The sequence below is a fragment of the Onychomys torridus genome, chromosome 1 (genome assembly GCF_903995425.1).
Source record: "Onychomys torridus chromosome 1, mOncTor1.1, whole genome shotgun sequence".
NCBI classification, from domain to species: Eukaryota; Metazoa; Chordata; class Mammalia; order Rodentia; family Cricetidae; genus Onychomys; species Onychomys torridus.
In genome coordinates, this window is record NC_050443.1 from 103,880,058 (window position 1) to 103,904,163 (window position 24,106).

General features: G+C 46.5%; 1 protein-coding gene across 3 annotated transcripts in view; it reads right to left on the minus strand.

Annotated features, from left to right (window-relative positions):
* Positions 1-1,452: 1,452 nt before the first annotated feature.
* Xpo6 (exportin 6) overlaps positions 1,453-24,106 on the minus strand; it is a 112,521-nt gene continuing 89,867 nt past the window's right edge. For all 3 annotated transcript variants that reach the window (XM_036191741.1, XM_036191744.1, XM_036191756.1), the window contains 11 exons: positions 23,099-23,191; positions 17,679-17,823; positions 15,436-15,582; positions 14,519-14,708; positions 9,427-9,582; positions 8,389-8,503; positions 8,088-8,259; positions 6,638-6,799; positions 5,042-5,140; positions 4,646-4,876; positions 1,453-2,121 (listed from right to left, as the gene is read on the minus strand). In XM_036191741.1, the coding sequence (XP_036047634.1) occupies positions 2,020-2,121; positions 4,646-4,876; positions 5,042-5,140; positions 6,638-6,799; positions 8,088-8,259; positions 8,389-8,503; positions 9,427-9,582; positions 14,519-14,708; positions 15,436-15,582; positions 17,679-17,823; positions 23,099-23,191 (1,612 nt within the window). In that variant the 3' untranslated portion in view covers positions 1,453-2,019. The remainder of the gene's footprint in view (positions 2,122-4,645; positions 4,877-5,041; positions 5,141-6,637; positions 6,800-8,087; positions 8,260-8,388; positions 8,504-9,426; positions 9,583-14,518; positions 14,709-15,435; positions 15,583-17,678; positions 17,824-23,098; positions 23,192-24,106) is intronic.

The following is a 24,106-nucleotide window of genomic DNA, read 5'->3' on the forward strand; positions in this document are numbered from 1 at the left end:
CCCAGTCATCTGTGACTGAACTTAACTGATGGAAACACGCCAGGTACACTTCACATAGCTCTGGAAAACAACCAAGGAAAACAGCTCAAAGAGGAAAGGCCTCAGGGTTTCAAAGTTTCCTGCTGTTGGCTTGATTCCTTTGGGGCTCTGAGCCTGTGTGAGGCAGAAGAGTATGGCTTCAGGTATGCACAGCAGAGCTGATCACCTCAGTGACAGGAAGCCGAAAGAGGAGAATGGTTGAACTAACTGTCTCCTCCTCCTTCCTCTCACCACATCAGGGCACCCAGCCTAGGGCCTGGTACCACTATACTGAGGGGGTCATCCTCTAAGATAATCCAGTGTGTTTTACAAATTTCCTGGGCACCTCTCCCTTTATAATCAAGTTGACAACCATCCAGAACCAGCACAAGCACCATGGTGTATTTTACAGAGACAGTGGGGCCACCAGAAATAGAAACTTCAGACAGCCCGTGTAGGTGGCTGAGCAGGTAAAGGCTCCAAAACTGATAACCTGAGTTCCAACCCCAAGATCCCCGTAGATGACAGGATAGAATGACTCCACAGAGCTGTCCTCTGATCTCTCTCCACATATGTACCACGGTACATGTGCATGCACACACATCATACACACTCAGTATTTTTATAAAAAATAATTATAGCAATGGCAATCCCTGTGATAAAGCACCACCTACTGTGACAAGCACGTTTTGTAGAATTCTGATGAGGAATGATCATATTACATTAGTGTATAAAAAGCAATTCATAAAACAGCACAGTTTATAAAACCACCACTGCTCCAATTTCTCAGAAACCCTGACCTTATACTCACTTACAAGTAAATTTCCCCGGGCAGGTGTGTATTTTACTGATCCAGCCACTGACTCATGCCAGAGGAAGGGAAATTTTTTTGATCTTAGGAGCAGGGGTTTCTACATAGGGATGGCAGGGCAAGGTCCCAAAACTCCCAGACACACCAGAAACTAGTCTCCTCCCACCAGGGCTCAGCTGTCTCTTTCTACACTGACCCATATAGACCTTGCCCTCTCAGCACCTCAGGTGAAGCCTGTTCCCTGAGGGATAACTCTGGGTATTTCCAGAGAAGATCGACTCTCTGGAAGGAAGAAGCCAGAGCTTGAGCTTACCACCTGGAGGTGCAGGGCCAGGAAAGGGGGTTATGGGTTTGGTAGCAAGACAGGCTCAGGATGCATGTCTGCCTCTACCACAGGGTCACTGCCATGGAGAACAGCTCCCCAAGCCCTGAGCATCTTCTTTAGGTAGTGTGAGGAAGATATTATCCAGAAGTCCATAGCAAGTTGGGCCTCTTCACTGTTCTCCCAAGACAACATGGGCCTCAGCACCACACCAAGTTCCACTGTTGGTTCCGTGGTAACCAACTAGATATTGGCCTTAAGGAGGCTCAGGTGGAAAGATGCTCCATAACTAATACTTGTATAACAACAACTTAAGCATTTTATTTATCCATTAAGCTTCTTAGTATCACAATGGAATGATGAGAAAAAAGAACAAAAAATGCGAGTCTTCACGAATCTCTGACTGAGAGCAGAGACTTCAAGGCAATCGGAGGGCAGGAGGCTCCCCAGAAACAGTTCCGCTGTCGATTGCTCCTGGGCTGGCTGGCCAGGAGGGCGGGGAGGTGGAATGGTGAGAAGGTGGCACTGTTGTAAGCGGTCCTTGGCGATTCTGACTCAGGACTGATAGACACATGATCTTCATGGACCACGCTGTGGGACCTCTGGGTGCCTTCCTGGCACCTGGCCACATGACACTCTGTCTGCTCCAAATGTCTGGAAACTCTACCAGTGTCAAATGGACCCCAAGGCCTGCTGTATTGGTGGCAGCAGGAGGGCAAAGGCAGGCCACTTGCGCAGGGCATGACCATCCAGAGAGTGGCCAAGGCTTGTCACAGACTTCCGTGGCACAGGTGCAGGTGGTGTAGGTGGCGGTGGCAGCAGGCACGTCCCTGGGGCAGTGAGCAGCCAGGCAGGCAAGCAGGCACTCCTAGAGCTTCACAGTGCCAGGGGGCAGGCTGTCGTTGCAGAGTCGGTAGTAACGTAGGTCATTTACCAGCCTGTGCACATTCTGGGTGAACGAGGGCAGGTCCTGAAAGGCAGGGTAAAGCTGAGGCCTGGCTCTTGAAGGTCCACCCAACGCCTAATAGTATAGGCTACCCACCCACCAAACTCATCAGCTGCCCCCCACACCTGTGCTTTTGGTTCCAAGCAAACATTTAATAAGATTCCAAGTCCCAGGCAAGGTACAAGGTTGGGTGGAAGGCACATGCAAAAATCCTTCTTCCGGGCTCTACAGGCCAGGCTCTGCTGTAAGCAATTTAGACCTGCACCACAGCCTGCAATGCAGGATCTTGCGGAGTCCCTCACAGCTTGAGCCCTGAGCATTATCATGTTCCCTGCTCCCCACATTGCCTAGTGTGGTGTAACTGGGGATCTGCTGTGCAGGTCCCAATGTGAAGAGTGTCAACAATATACACAATGCTGTCACAGACATGACTGACACCCTGCCTTAGCTACCAAGGCAGTCCCCATAAGACTCTGCCACATCAGATCACTGATGGTTCTACCTCTCTCACTTGCTTCCTCGATGGAACTCAGCTCACATCTGTCCCCATCACCAAAGACCCTGCCTGTCTTGCCTGAGCTGGCTTGGTCAGTTCCTCTGTTGAGCTTTCTCAAAGTGCTCTTAAGGACCAATCATGCTGCTTACTCTCAACCACACACTCAGCTAAGATCCTGTCCCACATCTCTACTACTTCCAAATTCAGTAACTACTAAGTCTAGGCCATCTACAAAATAAAGCTAAGAGTTAGTTGCTCTTTAGAAGGTACCTGGAAGAGCAGGAAGCACCAGAAACAGCATGCTCAACAAAACAAAACAAAACACACTATGCAGCCTGTCTTTAACAAAAGGCTTCGCGGAAGCAGGGACTGTGCCTGGCAGCAGGTGACTGAGTAGACAATGACATGGAAAGTGTGACTCATTCCATGCTGAAGAACAACACAGGGCACAGGGCCTGGTAGTGTTCACCTTTAATCCTAGCACTCAGGAGGCAAAGGCAGGAGGATCTCTATGAGTTTGAGGCCAGCCTGGTCTATACAGTAAGTTTCAGACTAAAAAAGACTCTGCAGAGAGGGAAGGGTTGGATGGCACTTGCATAGAAGAGGCAGAGGAAGGGGGACCACAAATCAAGTCCAGCAAAGTACACAGTGACCTCATCTCAGAATACCCAAACCAAACCAAGCCAAAAATGGACCAAGCGGCATCTTTTCAATCGGCAGCTCCTAAACACCAAAGAAAACTCCCTCAGTGGAGCCAACTATCTACCTTCAATACGCATCCCAGGAGTCTAATGAGCAACTAGATTTGGAAGCCACCGCATTAACTAATACTGATGCCACTGCAAAGCAACCCTGAGATATTAGGAATTGGTCAAGACAAAACTACTCAAGTGCCTGAAAGAAAAAAAAGACAGATCCCCCCCCCCCCCAAAAAAAGGACAATTCTAAGATACAAAAAGGCAAATCTGTGAGTCCAAGAAAGCTTCCTTAGGGTACATGACAAAAGAGTGGGCAGAATGGCCAGAAACCTGATCCTGGTATGTATGGCTGCTCCAGCATGTAGGGCTGCCCCAGCACAGAAGTAAAGAGCACCAAGAGAGCAGGAAAGAGAAGTTCCCAATTCCCCACCCAAGGGGACAAGAGGAGCAGTGCTTGTTCCAAAGAAGAAAGTTTCCTAAAGAACTTTATTTTGGCAGGGCAGTGGTGGCACACACCTTTAATCTCAGCACTCTGGAGGCAGAGCCAGGCGGATCTCTGTGAGTTTGAGGCCACCCTGGGCTACAGAGCGAATTCCAGGATAGCCAAAGCTTCACAGAGAAACCCTGCCTCAAAAAAACAAAACAAAACAAAGAACTTTATTTTGCAAAGTTCCAAAGATGGCCAACCACACAAAGATCAGGGAGGGCTATGACCACATGGTGCAGAAAGAGGGCGATACGGAGCTTGACAGCCTAGAGCAGCAATGGTTCCAAGTGCATCCAGAGTCATCAGCACCCCAGCTGCCCCATCACCCCCAAGCGACCTCCCCTAGGGTCTCAGTAGCACAGAGGGTGAGCATTATGAGGGTCCTTTGAGGAGGCTGAGTTGCACCAGTGCTGTGTTGTGAAGAGAGACAGGAAGAGTCCAGGGCAGCCAAGCAACAGGGCCATCTCTGGGGACCCAAAGCTGTACCAATCTTTTTAGCCTGCCTGAAAGTCAGGGCAGAGGAACAGTATGGTATCTTCTAAACCACCAAGAGTACGAGCCCCGTAGGAGGCAGAGATGTGTGTTGAGGGGGTGGGAGATGCAGACAAAAAAGTTAAGATAATGTGTTGCCTGTTGGGTCCTGTGACCTTCGTGGCTGAGACAATGAACATGTGAGTTACAGCAGCCAAGTCCCAGAGAAAGAGTGTGCCCTCTACACCCAACTGCAGCATCAAGTTACCCAGGTATTGATGATAACTTACTGGAGGGTATAATCATGCCAAGACCTAGATGTGCCCCTCACTAATCAGATAGCAGGCTCAAGAACCCACACATGTGTTCCCTTATATCTTGGCCTTTTCTCCTCACCCGATCCATCTTGAAATTTCGTCCCAGCACATTTTTCTGATTGGCATCCACACCATCACAGCTGGTCAGGAACTCTGGAAGAAAGGCTGCAAAGAAGCCATCAAAGTCGACAGAAGCCATATTATAAATGGCAATGCCAATCTCCTCTTGTAGAAGGTCATGAGACTTATGAACCAGGACCTGGAGCAGCACATTCACAAACTGGAACAGCATAGTGGTCCGGAAGATCTTCTGCAAGCAGAGGAGCAGGAGCATGGGCCAGGGGGCTCACTCAGTCTGGGGTCACCCTAGGCTTAGTGTGTTCCCAAAATGCTCCCCAGGCAGACTCAAGGCAGTTAGACTCAGCCCAGAACTCTCAGATGAGGAGGAATACTTCCTGGAGAGAAGGGTACTTACTTTGTGGTATAATTTCTGCTTGGTGTTCAGAGTCTCCAAGTAGAAGAGATTTTGTTTGAACAGGTGGATGTCAGGCTGAAGAAAGGACTGTCCAAAAGCCTGGGGAGTAAGATTACTATTTAATAAGCAGCATTTACATTCCCTAAAACCCAATCCTCCAGGGCCTCTATCTTATGTCAGAACCAACACTATGCAGCTCCTCACTGGATGGCTAGGGTGAGGTCCCAGTCTCAATTCTGCCCAGTAGGGCAGACCTCTGCAATGTAACTCTCATGTCTTGGCACCTGTGTCTTCTCATGGGCCTCACTTCTTATTTTGGCTCATTTACACCTTCTAAAAGAAAACACTAGAACAGTGGTTCTCAACCTGTGTGGGGGTCGTGACCCCCCAGAGGATTGCATATTAGATATCTACATTACAATTCATAACAGTAGCAAAATTACAGTTATGAAGTAGCAATGAAAATAACTTTATGGTCGGGGTCACCACAATATGAGGAACTGTATTAGAGAGTCACAGTGTTAGGAAGATTGAGAACCACTGCTCTAGAATCTCTTCAAGAGCACATCTTTGAAGCAAGACACCCACACTAGTCAAATCCTTGAGCAATCTGAGCAGACAGTACAGCCAGCCTGCCTGCCTGCCTGCCTGCCTGCCTGCCCAGGCAATCCTCTACAGGGAATCTTGTGCTCCTTAGTGCCCACACCTCACAGGCCTCAAGTCCTCAGAGGTTCTCTCTCAATCACTGCACATGTTGGGGCCGAGCACCAGCACATCTGTAAACTGTCTCGGAATGTCTAGGAGGGAAAGCTAATACTAGGTCAGGAGCAAACTGAAACACACCCCCAACACAAAATGCCCCACTCCAGCACAAAGGGATCACAGGACAAGGGAGGCTGGCAGCCTACAGGAAGTGCTCGGCCACGTATAACATTTTAAGAAACTGCCAAACTATGAAACTCTTTCAAAGTAACTTTTATAAGCCCAAGTGAGAGACCAGTCCTCAGTCAAAGAAGTCTACATACACAGACAAAGCTTAGGGGAGCAAACACTAGAATACACTAAGCCGAAGCCCTGAACAGGGCAGCATGGTGGGAGCCAGAGTGCCCTTTCCAAATGCAGACTGCTGGGCTCTCCAGAGACTCCTAGCTCCCCAAGTATCCTGTAAGCAAGAACCAGGCAAAGCTTGTCACCCTGCCTCAGCCTTCAAGTGTTCCAAGGGCTGGGACTACACATGTCACCACACCCAACAGATTGCTCCTTAACACTGCTCTTCAATGAAGGGAATGGATGTGAAGCACACAACCACTGGTGTCGTGTCCTTGGGGTACATTGTCTTGTTTATCACATAATAAGTCTGTAAAACTAGCAGTACTGACCCCACTTTACAGATGAAGAGATTGAAGCCCCAAGAAACTAACAGGGGCAGAGCTCAGTGTCAGCCTCACACTTGCTGCAGGGCCAGGTGGGAAGAAGTGGGCCACATACCTGAGAAGAACCCAAGGGACATGGGCCAAGGATGCAGGCAGCACCCAGAACAAGGCCCACTTGCTCTCAGGACACATTGCAGCTTCACAGGCAAGCCCTCCACCTTACCTGCATGATGGCGCTGAACTGGGGTTCGTTCTCCATCTGCTCCTCAGCAATGCCCCTCTGCACGCTAGCCAGGACAGTAGACTTGAAGAAGTACCGCCAGTTGTGATGGAGCGCTCGAAAGAGGAGCTCAAACAGCTCAGCCTTCACGTCAGGTGACGGGCGCTGGAGAGACAGCACATGGCACTACACTTTCTTTCATGCAGCTTGGGGGCCTCTTGACCAGTGTAGGCCACCACAGAAGTCTAAGAGGCACCAGATAGTAGCTAGTATTCAACGGTCTACCCACACTTCTGCCACTTCCCACACTGAAGGCTCTGAGTCCTTGGAGGGGGCAGTTCACCCAGGAGTGCTTCAAGAGACACTTGAGACAACATTCAGATGAGTGCCAGCAGGCTCTTTCTAATGAATCACTCAGCTTTAAACACTAGCAAGAGGGACACAAGGGAAAAGACAATGAAAATGTGGATTTTTCTATTCAGGAACTAGCCAGTTGGATTGTTTTTATCTTCCAGGTTGTGTTGATCTCTCTCCCAGGATGGAAACGGTTAGCATGACTAGCATGCTAGCTTTAAGCAACCTGAGAAATTAACAAAAGCAAGTCGCCCTAAAAGCAGTTCTGCTACCCAAGAGAGGCAAGTCTGCAGAGCACTTAGGAACCCGAGAAGTCTAAAGGCCTCCCCGTGGAGGCCACAGAGTGCCACTAATTGCTGCCTGGGTACAGCTCCTTTTCCTGTAGCCAGCGCAGCATCAGGATTCTGAGAGCAGGGGGTCACTCATTGAAGCATGATTTCCTAACTCAAACCCAAATGTCCAAGTTACCAGTGAGCACATAAGCCACATTATTCCCAACACTGCTGTAGAATTCACTGTCAGCTATATAGCCATGTGTGTCTCAGGACCCAGTGCCCTAGACTTTGGTTGTGGGGACAGCTACAAGATCCGCTCCTATTTCCCTAACCACTGCTGTAACATTCAAGCTGTATCTGTACTTTCTTTGGGTCTTGCTATGTAGTTAGTGTCTGTCACTTTCCCAGATCACGAAAAGTTCTAACTGAATTGTCACCAAGAACTTGCTTTTAGCAAGACTACTATGCTGAAAGCATTCTTACTTGGGGAGAGGGACCCAAAAGACTATTTACAGGAGAGGGGAAAGAAAGAAAGGTCCTCTGGAAGAGCAGTATGCACTAACTGCTAAGCCATCTCTCTAGCTATGAGTTACGAGCATTTAAAAGTCCCAAGTATCCAGAGGCATTTATTCTTTTTTTATTAAGTATTCATTTATTTTTTTATGTATGTGCATACACAATGTGTCCTTTTCTTGGAGGGAGGAGGGACCCCAAAAATTACTTACAAGAGTACCGAAAGAACTCACAAATGAGATCTAAACACAAGGTGCCTTCCCTCCTTCCCAGTAAGGAGGCACCACAGAGACTTCCCTGGCCCCACCTACCTCAGCAATGATGGGGTACACCTGCTCCATGCACAGCGCAATGATGCTGGGGAGGAGGGGCTTGAACACCTGGCCAGGCTCCTGTACCACCACTTGTAGGATCTTCAGGAACTTTTCCACCACCCTGCAGCCAGTGCTGCCTTCATGGAGGATGCTCTCGGCCAACTGTTCTCTGCAGGTAAGAGAAAACCACAGAAGAACTCAACAACTGATTCTTCTGGAACCAGAGGACAAGCAATGCATTTTGCAGCCTGGCTTGTTCCAGGGCTCTGAAAGGGCTGAGCAGCAGGTGTATGGTTACCTGGTAAACATGTTGAGGAAAGTCTGTATGATCTGCTCTGTGAAAGGCACACCCATCTGGACTCTAAGGCCTCGAAACAAGGTGAGGAAGAAGCTCAGCATCTCATCAGTCACATCTGAACGAAGGACAAAGCCAACGGTCAACACCATGCACACAGGGACTAATGCACCCATGGCCTCATCAGCTTTCCTTACAATCTGCACTGTCCTCTCTCTCCAACGCATCCCACTGAAGAAATTTCCCCAATGCCATCAGAGCCAATGATGGGAAGTGGAAAATGATTGAGAGCCTGCTGAGAACACGGCTCAGCTCCTAGAAATGGCTGCTTGATTGCTCACAGCAGGAAATGGAGTTGTCTCATCTTGAAGCCCAGCGTATTGTCCTGCGTCCAGCATGGTCAGCATTCTCACTGAAAATGAACCACTTTGTGCTCACATCCAAGAAATTATCCAACTGGGTCAACACCTGAATGCCTTGGCATTTCTCTCTAAGACCAATCATCCCTGTAGTAGGTCAAGGTTAAGTGGCTAAAAGTAGATAATGATGTAGCATTCAGGTCACACTGCCCTGGGCTACTAAATGAATTTATTGATTCTGGTTAGTGTGGTTCCATATCCAGATCTTATCATATGCAGATCTCGTTTTGCATGGGACATTTTGGTTCTTAGCACACATAATGTGCTTACGAGATGCTGTCAGTGTATCTAAGCTACAAAGCCCATGCTGTCTAACACTGACAAGTCCACTGTAAATGATCTCAGCAGAGCCAGACAGGAACCTTCAGAGTGACCGAGCAGTACTGGTCAGTGATAGTAGTAACACTGACAATGGCTTAAGAAAACCACATCAGCTCTGCTCACCTTTCCAGACTCTCCAATGACAGCACACTTTTGCCTTTGTTCTGTATGCTTCCCTTCACTGACCAAAGTCCAGGCTGGCTTGCTCTGACTTGGCATGTTCTTATATAGCTCTAAGTAGGTATTCTGGCCCTTGTGAACACCATCCATCCATGAGGCAGGCCTCGCAGCCAATTCTTACCTGACTGATGGATAAAAGCTGGAAAGAGGGCCAGGGAGACCTGAACAGATTCCTGCAGTGACTGGTAACAGATCTGTCGGGACTTGGTGGATTCCCCAGAGATATTCTCCACAATGTCTTCCAAGACACTAAGTGTCTGGTGAATAATCACTTTGGCTGCAAGTCAAGATGAAGCTGCAGTTATGTGTTGTCTGAGACACAATACAATTAGAAAGAACATACACAAGGGAGGGAAGAACCTTGCAGAGGGAACACCAGGAAGACACTCACACAGAAGGAAGTCTTGCTAGCCAGTAGAGATTACCCCTATTTCATTATATGACCCCATAAGCACCACGTCTCTCCTCTTCCTTTTTTACCTCCAAGACTCCAGTTGTCTGCCTGTCTGAACACTTGGGCTTATGCCTTTTCCAGCTTTACCCACTAGCAACAAATCAAATAGGTGACAGGCTGGGGGTATAGCTCAATTGATAAAGTTCTTACCTAACATGCACAAGGCCCTGAGTTCAACACTCAGCTTCACATAAAAACTAGGTATGCTGGCACTTACCTATAATTCCAGCATTCAGTAGGCAGGGGTAGAAGTTTGAAGCCAGCCTAAGCTCCAAGAGACCCATGCCCACCACCTCCACAAAAAATTATTGGCCAAATAAACACTGATGACATGATTGGTGAGACAACTGGTCTGTAGTCTGATACTATTTATGATTATTGTATATTACTGGCAAAATATTTAACTCTAACAATATACTGACATATGAGTTCACATTGTGATTCTACACAGCACAGGGAAACTGGTGGCAGTGACCAGCCAACATTCAAAGGGAGAGCCTGCCTGACTGCAGCAGAGAGAAGGTCGGTAGGCAGCTTATACCCTGGGTAGGATTCTAGTCAGGCTCAAAAGACCCATCTTTGTTGGGCTGTTGTGAGGGTCTGAGGCAAGGTTTTATACAAAGTCTAAGAAGAGAAAGCTGTCGTCATTCTCGCGTATGAAGGAGACTGTTTGACTTCCCCAAAGCCTAGTAGGCTCAACCTTGATGAACTCCATAGATTGGTCCAGATTGAGCCTCACAAAGCCCACTGGCTCCTGGGATGGGATGGGAAGGGTGGTGTTAAAGCCTCAGTCAGAGGAGGGTATGGGAGAGAGAAGACATGCTCAGGAAGTGTGTCAAGTTGGTTCTGTTCCTCTGGTTTAATTAGCTGCTGAGCTCTGCTTTCCTCATCTGAAACATGACCAGAAATAACCCCTCGTGGGACTGAGGATGGGAGCCAATGGCTCACAACTGATCATCACAATGATCACTGAAGACTGGAGATAGTGATGTAAGAAAACAATCAAAAGACACTCATACTACTGATAAGAAGTCACCACAAACTACTGCAAACTCAGGGACTTTGATAGGGCTAGGATCCTACGAAGAAGGGGGTACCACAGATGAAAGACAGTGTGGTAGTGTAGATGTATATTTGGCCCCCATAAGCTCATTATGTGTGACCTTGTTGGAGGAAATGTGGTTTTGTTGGAGGAGGCTGGATGACACACCTTTAATCTGGGCCACACCTTCTGTTAGAAGTGTATCACTGTAGGGACCGGCTTTGAGCTCTTTTTCTTAAGCTTCACTCTGTGTGACAGTCAGTCAACTTCCTGTTGCCTGCAAGATGTAGAATTCTCAGCTATTTCTCCAGCACCATGCCTGCCTGCATGCCACCATGTTCCCCGCCATGATGGACTGAACCTCTGAACTGTAAGTGAACCACCACAATTCAGTGTTTCTTTTCTAAGAGTTGCTATGGTCATTGTGTCTCTTCACAGCAACAGAACCCTAAGACAGACAAGGTACCAGAAATGAAGGACAGGGTAGTGGGGAGTCAAGAGACAAGAAACTGGCCTGTCAAGGAAATTTTAAAAAGGATCAACGTTTATTTACCAAAACATAGAAGAGCCTGAAAGCCCTGTAAGTGTATGGCTATGGCCTTCCCACAAACAGTACATTACAAACCATAAAAGCCAGGCAGGTGGGACATGTCTATATACTCAGCACATTGGAGGCAGAGGCAGGAATATCAAGAGTCCCAGGACAGTCTGAGTCATACAGAGTCTCTACTTCAAATAATATAATAGTAATAAAAAAATACGACAACCCCAAACCATTCAATACTTTATTTTCAAAAAGCAAGCGACAATGAGAAAAGGTGGTGCAGAGCCCCAGCTGCAGCCATTCAGGCTTCTAACTGTACCACCTTCTCAGGGGCCTTGGTGAACGCAGCTCCCCAGACACTGCCTGGAAATCACATGACAAAGAGAAGTGATGGGGTAAGAAGCACACACCACTCTACCTAATTTGGTGGGGATAATCAGGTACAACAAAATTAAAGAAAAGTCTACCCAAAAACCAAGTCTTGACTCTTAAGAAATGCCAAGGTCATGAGAGACAAAGGCAGGTGCATTTCTGAACTGAGAAACAACGGCCAAATACAGTGCATGACCTGAGCTTTCAGAAAAACCAGACATTTTGGTAACACTGGGAAAATGTGTTAATGTGGCTCAAATGTTACTTGTTTTGTCCCACTGCTGGCCAGTGGAAACAGTGCTTTGGTTCTAAGACAATGTCAACATATATATACATATCTGGGTCTTTATTAAAAGTACACTGGAGGAAGAAAACACCATGTGCCAAAGCGAGCAACTGTGAAGCGAGGAGAGTACGCAGCTGCTCTTCTCTTTCCTTCCCCGGTATCTGAAACTAAACCCAGAGTATCCAATATGACACACAGTTCTTACTGTTGGTTCTTGTTGGGGTTTGGTTCTTTATATAGGGTCTCTCTGGAGCCCTGGTTGACCTGCAACTCACTATGCAGAACGGGCTGACTGCAAACTCACAGAGCACAATTCTTATTTCAACTACTCTGAAAATTTCAAGTTTTCAAAATATCAAGTTGAGCAAGGAAAGGGAACCCTTTTCCAAACATTAATCTCACTTTAGAATGAAGGCAATGGAATATGCTTGAAGGTTCCAGAGAAGAGGAAGCTAAAGAAACCACATATACCAGGTTTCAAGGCCAGTACTTATGCCAGAAGCCATGCCAGCTAACAGCCTCACACCCCTTATCTGCTCTGAGGTTAAGTCCTGGCCATACAGCTTGTTCTGGCCAGGAACGTGTACCAACCCTCCACCTGCCCTCCTATTGAGAGCTCACACTGGAGTGAAATTCACCAGTCTGTGGCCTTCAGTCCTTCCAGTCCTGAGCATGATATGTGCTCAACATTCAGCAGGAGCAAGGCTTAACTTCTTCCTTTGTGCAAGCCACTATATCAGATAAAATCAGGTTAACAGATATCCTCTCCATCATGAAGCTAACATGAGAATTTAAAAACTACTTTCTTTTTGAGTAATACTTTAGGATAAAACAAGCACCAGACTTAGAAACTGACATTGGAAAAGCCAGGTTTGATAGCAGATCTAAAACTAAGTCAAGAGCCTCATATACGTACGGCACATTCCCAAGACACCAGCCACTCCATCTATGTGTGTCACTTAAGAATTCTACACAGTAAAAATATGGATACAAGCATAAAGCTAAAACAACTGTTTTCCGTGACACGGACACAGCTGAGACGTAGGAGTTCCTTTTCCCTTCTTTAAGTTATTCTATTTCAATTTTTAATACAGAGTATGCTAATATTCAAGTTATAAAAACAATCTTTTGTGGGCTGGAAAGACGGCCCAGTGAGTAAGAGAGCTTGGATCCCCACAGCTAGATACTTGCTGGGCATAGTTGCACATGCAGCTGTAACCCCTGAAGGGGACGGAGACGGGACCACTGGAGCTTACTGGCCTCTAGACTGTCTGAAAAACATGTAAGACCTTGACTTAAAGGAATAAGACATAGTAATAGAGCACACTCAATGCCCTCTGTCTCTACAAGTGTGCACTTGAGCACACACACCACACTCACAAATGCATGCACTCATCACATACACAAAATGGTTTAAAGAAAAAACAAAATTCTTTTTAAAGAGAGCACTTAGCTGGGTGTGTGTACCATTGCTACATAAGCATGAGACCCTGAGTTCTATCCCCAGAACCCACAGTTAAAAGCTGAGCACAGAGGCACACACATGTCCCAGTGAAGAGGTCTCGAGCCAGGCCGGTATCTGGTGCTCACTGGTCAGCTAACCTAGTCTGTGGTGAAATCTAGAAAAGCCGTCTCAAAAAAAGAAAGAAAAATGGTGAAGCACATCTGTATTAACGGTGCTCGGGAGGCAGAGCCAGAAGATCCCAAGTTCTGGCTCAGCATGGACTATCAGACCTGCAAGTCAGCCTGGGGTAAACAATAAGACCTATCTCAAGCAAACTAACAAAAAGAACGCTCTTTAGTACCATCTGCAATATTTCACAAAGCATCCCTGCTGACATTATTCTATAAGCAACACAATCTAATAGTGTTTCTCTGTATAGCTTTGCACCTTTCCTGGAATTTACTCTCTATCCCAGGCTGGCCTTGAACTCACAGAGATCTGCCTGCCTCTGCCTCCCAAGTGCTGGGATTAAATGCCCAGCCCGTAGTTATTATTACCGTAAAGGTATTTTATCTTTAAAATATTTTGATATTTGTTATTTTCAAAGGAAAATTTGGGGGGGGGGGGAGACTGAGGATCGAACCCAGGGCCTTGTGCTTGCTAGGCAAGTGCTCTACCACTGAGCTAAATTCCCCAACCCAGAAATTTGATCCTTTTTACATGAACTAGAATTGTTTCATTTTTTTTTTCTCATTGATGTAATCGCACACCTCAGTATTACTTGTGAAGATACATGTTCTTCCAAACCCTCTGAAATGTTTCTATTTGGAAAAGTTTAAAGCCTCTAAACAGAAGTACACTCTCCTGAGAAGAGGGGAACTGCTCTGTTCAGACACACAGGTATCTGAAATGGGTTCATAGTCAGCCTCGGGCTTGTGGATGGACAGCACCACTGGCAGTTTTGTCCACAGATGTCTTCTTCAGATGTCCAACAGTAACGAACAGGAGGAAATAGTTTTCCTACAGAGTAGTGTTGGCACTATAAGCAAAGTCACCTGAGGAGCTACTTACTGTCATCCAGTGGCACTTTTCTCTGGGGGGCAGCAGCACTGGGCTTCAGGCTGTGGTAGTCCCGAGAGAGTGCAGAGATGAGGCTGGCATGGTTGATGGAGCGCAGGGGCCACTGCTGCTCACTCTCAGGAAGATTTGGCCATGGAAGGAGCAAGGTATTAGAGAGTGCACGGCAAACCAAAACCTGCGCCTGGAAGGAACCCAAAGGCATCCATCAGAGGGCAAGCAAAAGCTGGTAGTCAAGATTGACTCTGCCTCAGTCTGGTTCTAGGTATCTTTCTTATAGCCTGGCCATTCTCTAAGGCACTCAGGCAGGAAAAAGAAACACAAAATTATCCCCAAGTCTGGGTCTCAATATACAGGGTCGACCTCAATAAGCATAGTATTCACCTTGCTCAATCTGGCATCCGAAGCCTCACAGAGAGAGAAATCTCACTGGACACAAAGTCTAGTGTGGCCTTTGATATTGCCTTCTGACCCAGAAGAAACCACTAAGGACAGGCTCACAAGGACGCTCTCTTGCCATCACGTGCTCACATTCAGGTCTCTGAAGAACCTGCCTATAAATTCACCCACCTCACCAACTAGTCTGAGCCTCCTGGGTTGTGTGTGAGAATGCCAACCAGACCGGCCTGAACCAACAAGAACACGGGGACTCTCACTGGAGGCAAATGAGGTCTCTGCATGGATGGGGAGGAGCTTTCCCATCTCAATCAGGTTCTGGCTGGGGGAAGATGAGGTGCATTCAGCGTTCAGGTGGGGAAGCCAGTGAGTTGTATCAGTGCTACCCATGGAAGCAGTCCATGTAGCTGAGGTGGCTTTCAACCTGAATGTAAAAGCAGAACTAGCCTCTTCTGCCTCAGCTTCCCCAGGCTCAGCCACAGAGCTCCGGGACCGCCTCAGGGAGTATGTCCTACCTTATCTGCTAGGCGCTGGGCAGAGGCATCAATGATGCTGTTGAACACCTTCTGCACTGCAGGGATGCTGATAAGAAAAACAGGCCGCACAGTGGTGGCTAGTGAGACCAGTAGGTGGCATGCAGACAGCAGCAACTTGTCTTGGACCTGGAACAGACATGGGACATGTTGGCTTACTGCATCTTCTGTTGAGACTGGCATTGGAGAAACTTTCCTGAGGCAGCTGCAGCTAATGACTACCAAACTGTACCACTCACTGAGGGACTCTGCCACGTATCCTCTGATGGCTCCCACCAAGACTAGCGTCTTCTGTCCCACATCTACAGCTCCTGCCTTCAGTCACCAACACTCCTCGTTCCTTCTTCCCAGTCACTCCTCAAGGCACACACATCCCCTGAACCACAGTGTCCTTACCAGCATGCTGTCCAAGTCTTCCCTTCACACAGTATTCTTCAATTCCCTGCTCTGGCTCCCCCAGAAGCCAAGGTCTCACTCAGCCCTTTCTTCCTGCATTTTATCTTATCAATCTCCTAGTCTCTCCTATTTCTTTTACCTCATCATGCCTAAAAACTTGGTTCAAATCACTGGCAGCTTCAAATCCATAAAAGAAAAGTTATTGGAAAGGAGTGGTTAGCAACTGGCCTCAGCCTTGACTGTGTAAACATACTCTACCAATGAGCCATGCCTGCACCTAAGAAAGCTTCCTAGTAAGGGTCAAGAATGAGTAAGATGGTGAAACACCACACCTAAGAGTCAAGGCCTGCAGAACAATTTAGGAAGGAGGTATCACGGTAATTTCCTAGAATCACAAAATATTTCTAACCTTTAACACCATAATCTCTACTTATTCTAAGGAAATTACATAACAGGATACACATATCCTTGAATCTATGTATTTCAGAAGTATTTATTAAAGACAGGGTCTTATGTAGCCCAGAATGGCTTTGGCCTTGCTATACAGCCAAGATGACCTTGAACTTCTGATCCTACTTCTATTCCTGAATGCTAGGATTCAGGGCATGTTCCACCACCACAGTTCTCATGCAGTGCTAGGGCCTGAACCCAGGGCTTCATTCACACAAGGCAAGCACTCTACTAATTGAGCTAAATTCCCAGCCCAATTTTACCTGCAAAGGAATCAACCTAAAAGTGGAGCAAGAGCTAGGTCAATTATGGAACATACTCCTTATGGGTATCAAAACTTTTAGACATTTATCATTACACACAGCAGGTTTATGGAAGTCAGCAGAGCTCCATTAGAACAGGATGCCTGGATGTGCAAAGACAGTAAGAACACCTGAACGCTGAATGCACCTCATGCAAGTTAACAGTCTTCTTGTGCAAGGCCTTACTAGACTCTGTCCATTTTATATAGCTATAGCCTTTACTTAACAAGCTCTCTTCCGGAACCCCACTACAGGCCCTCTAGCATTTCTAGAAGAGCAGACATGAAGGGAGCATCCTTCTGTCAATGAGAACGTTAAAACCCATAACATAAGTGATAAAACAGCACTGGGCAGTATGAAAACTCAAGTAGCTCTGTGCTAGGAATAAACAGCAGTACCTCTAGCTATCTACAAACACTCTGTAAAACACAGAAGCATGTCTAGAAGGATTGCTACCAGTCCCGACCATGTTCATCCCGAGAACAATGTTGTTTCGAGGAATGAAATCAAACAACAAAACTGTAGTTAATAAAACGGAGCAGGTACTTTCACCATAAGCAAAACCCGGGTCACATCTGAACATGTGTGGACTACAACTGCAAAGGGACAGAAGGGCTGGCAAGGTGGCTCAGGGAAAGGCCCTTGCCACCACAAACCAGGACCCAGCAGAGTGGAAAAGAGAACAAATTTTTTGTTTGCTTGTTTGTCTTGTTTGGTTTTTCGAGACAGGGTTTCTCTCTGTAGCTTTGAGCCTGTCCTGGACTAGCTCTGTAGACCAGGCTGGCCTCCAACTCACAGAGATCCGCCTGCCTCTGCCTCCCAAGTGCTGGGATTACAGGCGTGCGCCACCACCGCCCGGCTTTGAGAACCAATGTCTATCAAGTGTTCTCTGATCTCCACAGGCATGCTGTGGCATGTGTGCACACCTGTGCACACACAAATGAATAAATGTAATAAACCAATCTTTAAGGAACATGAAATACAGCTGTTAGTGCCCATAGTCTGGACATTGTTTTGGTGTCAGGTAAACAGGGCTATGGTGAGGACAAACAGGTACAGCATTCTCTGTCTCAAGACCTTGGTGCTGATGAGAGGTGTGATCGCATCCATGGTGGTAGAGATGAGTGTCACAAACTGCTGTGTGTTCTGTCGATGGGCTTCACCACAATACTGTGCCAACCAATGGGAGTAGGCCTGGAGAGCAGCAAGTGACTGGGCATGCCTGCAGAGAGGAAAGAATTAGTGATCTGAGGGCCAGGTGAACACAGCAGCATGAAGTTGTTTCCGTAGGGAAGAAGACAAGCCCCCATCCACTGTGCAGGGTATTCCAGGACATGGTGACAGTGTAGAAATCAACCACCTGCTCACACTGTCTGTATATGACCACCACTGCTGAGAATACATAGGGCAGTTCCTAAATACTACCAGATTTAAGAAGATGACAAACATAAGGGGAGACATGCTAACTTAAAAACTGGTAAAAACTAACTGGGCACATGCCTTTAATCCCAGCACTCGGGAGGCAGAGCCAGGCAGATATTTGTGAGTTTGAGGCCAGCCTGGGCTACAGAGTGAGATCCAGGACAGCCTCCAAAACTACACAAAGAAACCCTGTCTTGGGGAAAAAAAAAAAGTAAAAACTTTACAATCTTAGCTGCAGACTACAGTCTAGATGAGTAATGGGTATTACTCTGACAGAAGACTCCAGAAAGTGTCCCTCCCAGTACCCATCTGCCTGGAGTGTTCAGAGTGTTCTGCTGGACTTCTGCAAAGGCTGCACTGGAGGCTGGGGTGAAAATAAACACTCTAGGTTCCAAATCAGCCTGAACTACAAAGTGAAACCCTGTTTAAAAACACAACTAAAAGCGACCAAACAAGAACCCCAAAACATGTCAGGCATAGTGATGCATATCTTTAATCCTAGCTCTTGGAGGCAGAAGCAGGCTTATTTCTGAGTTCAAGGACAGCATGGTCTATATAGGTAGTTCCAGGTCAGTCAGAACACAGAAAATCCCAAAAGCTCACAACTCAGTGAGATGATAAACAACAGAGGCAAGCAGCAGTCTAGTTCAAAACACTGACCACACAACTGTGTCCAGCTCCTCCTTTTCTGAGTGGATGTTCTGACATGACCTACAGATATAGTTCCCCATGGTGTGGGCACCATTAAGACCCCTTCTTGGTCACTGCTAAACAGATGATTCTTATATATATATATATGGCCAAATGGATTACTTTTACTCAAAATAGTATAATCATTGTCATTTTTAATTGCTGATCAAGTCTAATCAGGAACACTCCCTTCAAGCCAGCTCCTGTGTGTTCTTGCATATTCCAGACACATTCAGGAACCATTTCCTTATTTATTGATTCTACAACACTCCCTGGCATCACCCTGTCCCAAAACAATACATTTTCTCAAAGGAGTTCTGGTTCCTTTTAGTGGAGAAATTATGTTGTTAGACAGTAAGGCATAAGTGTGAGGAGCAGCCTAAGTGCCACAGCTTCTAGAACCTGCCTGTGGACATAGTGAGGGTATAGACAGACATCACTTCACACTCAAACAGCATCAACAATGCCCCAAGTGCCTACTGACATGACACAAGAGGAAAGATATCACAGGATGCAGCCACCTGGGTGCAAACACATAGTAAAAGCTTAAAACAGTGAAGAAAAACTTGCCAACTCCAGTCTGTAGGATATTCTTTAAACAGTAAACTCAAGGTCTGGGGCTTCAAAGTGTCTGTCTGTTTCTTCCTTTCTTATTTAACTAGGGGCTATTCTAGATTATGGGAGACAGATTTAAAGTTGAATCATGATTAAACCTTTAGTGTGTGTGTGCGCGCGTGCACACTAAATATTAGCTTATAACTTTGTAAGTGCTGACAAAGGCAATACAGTTTTAGAGAACAGCCTTGACCCTTAGGAGACAGATACTTAAAAGGATTTACAGGTGAAGTAACATGCTACCTAAAGTTTATTTTCAACTCACTCAACAACAACAACAACAACAACAAAAAGTACCTAAGTGTACAAACACACAGAAAGAAATCCTAACAAAGGCAAAGATGGCCAAACCAATTCGTGACTCCAGGCTAATGAGAGTATTTTATTCTGTGGGTTTTCTACCTTTCCCCTTTTAAACCATATCTACAGATTTTCCAAAATCTGTAACTTTTCAAATAGTTGTTAAGAAAGAAAGGAACTAAGTAGCACAAAGTAGGAAAAACTAGAAATTCTCAATAGGCAGCTAGTTTATTTTTCATACTCAGAATCCACTGAGTAGTCTGTCTTTTACTGAAGGTATCAAAACTAAGGACAGCAAGTGAGAAAGGTCAGTGACTGGAGTCTGAGCATGTCAAGCAACATAGCGTGCATGCACGTGCACACACACACACACAAGCACACACACACAAGCACACACAAGCGCACACACACACACACACACACACAAGCACACACAAGCGCACACACACACACACACACACACACACACACACACACACACACACACACACACACCCTCAGAGCTCCCCGAGGCGGAAGGGGGGGCTCTCAAGCTTACAAAAACCCTGTGCAAGGTGTCCTGATAGTGGGCCAACTGGCATCTTGCTTGGGAGCTGCTGCACAGCTTTCTCTAGTTCTCAAAGAGGAAAGTAACATGTTTTAAATAGAAAATCCTAGTAAATAAGTCTCTTCCCCCTATTTATTTAATTTGCAGCTGAAGAGAACAGCTCTTTTTTGTTTTGTTTTTCTTGAGACAGGGTTTCTCTGTGACCGGGGCTATCCTGAAACTCAGCCCTGTAGATCAGGCTGGCTTCAAACTCACAGAGATCACCTGCCTCTGCCTCCCCAAAGCTAGGATTAAAGGCGTGCACCACCGCCACCCAGCTGCACATTTTCTATAAAAACAAAGTGTATTTTAGGCCTTGCACCCACACACTTCTAGTCAGCTGTGGCTGTGGTATAGAGAGTGGCACAAATACTATGTAAGTGAATGGGTATGGCTATTGTATTCCAGTGAAACATGCTGAAACTGCAGGTGGCCACTGGTCTGTACTCAACTCCTGCCCTAAGCCCCAACAGACTCAGCTAAAAGACTTCCTATCTCTAAGTTGAAACAAAGCAGTTTATCTGTCTGTAAAATGCAAAGCCAGAGTTGATAGTCAAGTTCCCCAGAGGGAAGTTTAAAAAAGCAGGGAGTTTCCTCTGCCTCATTCTTTACACAAAAGGTACTCTCAAGCAACAGGGTGCTAAGCATCACGTTTCTATGGCTTTGCCCTGGCCCACTCGACACCTTCTTTTAAGTTTCTATGTGTAAGTCAGACTCTTCTGCTTACACTGGGACACTTGTTCTATTGCATTAACTGTTACCTGATCTAGGGTAGGGAAAAAGGTCTCTCAACTGTTGAAGCTTGGTCTTCTTACCACTACTTTTAAGGTGGAGGAGGCATGTGTATGTGTGTGTGCCATGGGTCATGATTTACCAGCCTCTGTTCTAGTCCACAGCAAGCATCCTGGGCAGTGCAACAGGGATAAGGTCTTTTTTACAGTCCCCAAATTCCATCCCTTCCAGGTCATTCTCTCGTGCACTTCCCCCATGTACATACTTCATCCAAGTGTCTTGAGTCAAGTGTCAAAGTAACCTGACATTCTTATTTAACCCATAGACATTTGGGCCCTGTGTCATCCTACCAAACTTACAATTTGGAGAAAGATGTTCAAAAGCCCTTCTGTGCTCCAGTTGCTTTAGAACATCTATTTTGGTTTGGACTAGTTGCTGGCTTACAGAGCTCCCACAGTCCTTACAATGCCCCCTCCCCTGTGGTGGTATTATGTTCCCCAAAATATTGTATGTTCCCTGAAATAAACTTACCTGGGGTCAGAGAACAGACAGCCACTAGAACAAAGCCAAAATTGGTGGCTAGAAAATGGGAGGAGTAAGCTATAGCAGAGGTTGGGCGGTGGTGGTACACACCTTTAATCCCAGCACTTGGGAGGCAGAGCTAGATGGATCTCTGAGTTCAAGGCCACTTTAGAAACAGCTAAGCATGGTGACCCACGCCTTTAATCCCAGAAACACAACCTTTAATCCCAGGGAGTGGGGGCAAAAAGAGAAAAGTATATAAGGCATGAGGACCAGGAATTAGGGGAGAAAAAAGCTTGTAGTTAGTTAAGCATTTGGCTGGTTAAGCGTTCAGGCTTTGGAGCAACACAGTTCAGCTGAGATTCATGTGGAGGAGGACTCAGAAGCTTCCAGCCTGAGGAAACAGGATCACCTGAGGAACTAGCAAGGTGAGATAGCTGTGGCTTGTTCTTCTTCTCTGATCTTCCAGCATTCATCCCAATAACTGGCCTTGGGTTTGAGTTTTATTAATAAGAACTTTTAAGATTCCTACTACACACACACCCCCCAATAAGGACAACTTTTGCTTGAAAACATTTGGTCTTTTGCCCTCAGTTCCTCCAGTATCTTCAGAACAGTCAAAGTCTTCGGTTACTTTTAACAACCCTTTCCAACACAACTAAGCATATGTTAACCAAGACAATTTCTGGAAAGTCCCTAGATTGACAGGGGACCTAGTCATGTACTTGGTGGGTTGGCGATCTCTGCCATACCCCAGCCTCTGGGGAGGGAAAAGGGACTAAAGGTTTCCCCGATGATATAACCAATCACTCCTGCTTCCATACTAACCCTGAGGGGACTAGGTGAGCTGGGGAACCTCTGAATCACAGAACACATGCAGGTTTCTGGAGAGGACTGCCCAGAAAAGACAGGGAGCTCTGAACCTCTTGTATATCTTGCTCTGCTCATCTCATCTGGCACTTATCTCTTATAACACACCTAGAGGTGGTCCTGCAAAGTTCTGAGACCCACTACAGCAAACTAATCAAACTTTCAGATGAAATGTGGGCATCCCAACTTCCAGCCATCAGTCAGAAGCACAAGAAGCACAGCTGGGGGGAACAGTTGGCACTGGAAAGGAGATGAAGAAGGGATGCTCCTGGGGACTGAGCCCTCAACATGATGCTACAACCAACGTCAGATCTGAGATTAATTAGAGGATATTCAGTTTCTGGAGAAGAGTACCTGCCCCCACAAGAAAAGCATCTTATATGAGATGGTTGATTTTTATCTTAATCCACCAACTCTGTCAGTGAACAACCTGCCTTCAGGGTGAGAGACACACAGTTCAGAAGCTTCCATGCATCCCTGTGTACCTTTCAGCCTCCTCTTCACCATGGTGCTCACTAGTTCCTAACTTCACGGCCTCACTGTTGCCTCCTGCAATGCCCGCCCCACAGAGCTTTATCCTTGGTCTCTTTAGTTCAACCAATTACATTCACTCCAGACATACATCTAATGATCTGTCTTTCTAGAGTCAGAGTTCAAGAGTTTTCCTCTATTTGTGGCGGGCACTGTTGTTTGTTACAGTCAGTACATCTGCAGGTAGGGTCAATGGCTCTTGAGAAGGCAGTCACCACACTCTACTTACACATCAATGAGGTCAGGTTTCAACACTGATGGCACAGCTGTTTCAATGTTGTACAGTTTTATCTGAGATCCATACAGAGTAACTTTGACCAACCTGTTGACAAAATGTAGGAGAGAAAGGACATGAAGCTTGAGAGGCCAAAACAAACAAAATGGACAAGTTGCCAAAGAAAACCTCAAGGTTTCAGATAATAAACATAAACACACACACACACACACACACACACACACACACACACACACACACACACACACACATAAAATCTGATCTCCAGTTCTTTCCAAGAAAATACCCAGAGCTGTGCATTAAGGTGCACATTTACTAAAACATCACCACTTATATGTCAAAAAGTCTAAAAACAATGGCAGGTGAGATGGCTCATTGGAGAAGGCACTTGCAACCAGGCCTGATCACCAGCGTTTTATCTAGGGGAACACAGTAGGAGAGAATTGACTCCTATGTAGTGGGTAGCCATCCCAGCCTTGGCCTGGAAGTTCCAGCCCCCTGGAAGTTCCAACCCCCATTGAGGCTTCAGTAATGGTCACGCCCACAAGGCGGGGCTGAGGGAGGAAGCTGAAGACCCAGAGGAGAGGTCTCTCTAGGTTCCAGGACCCTGGACGCTGGACGCTGGAGGTAGACAGAGCAGAGTTCTCCAGAGAACACCGCCGGACAGCGCCATACCATTGCCAGACCCTACAACCTATCCCTTTATTTGTAAGTTACTCCACAAAATAAACCTCCCTTTTAACTACGTGGAGTGGCCATAATAATTACACTAATAGTTTCTCTCCTCCCTGGCTGGCGGGTACCTAAACCCGCCTGCAAAGTTCCATTTAACCAGGGGACGCCTACATGGTTCCATTCCCGAAAAAGGGAGCAGCTAGTCCGGTCTCCTAAGTTGTCCTTTAACCTACACACACACACACACACACACACACACACACACACACACACACACACACACACAGAGGCATACTCACATGTGCACACACAACAGAAGGTTGAAAC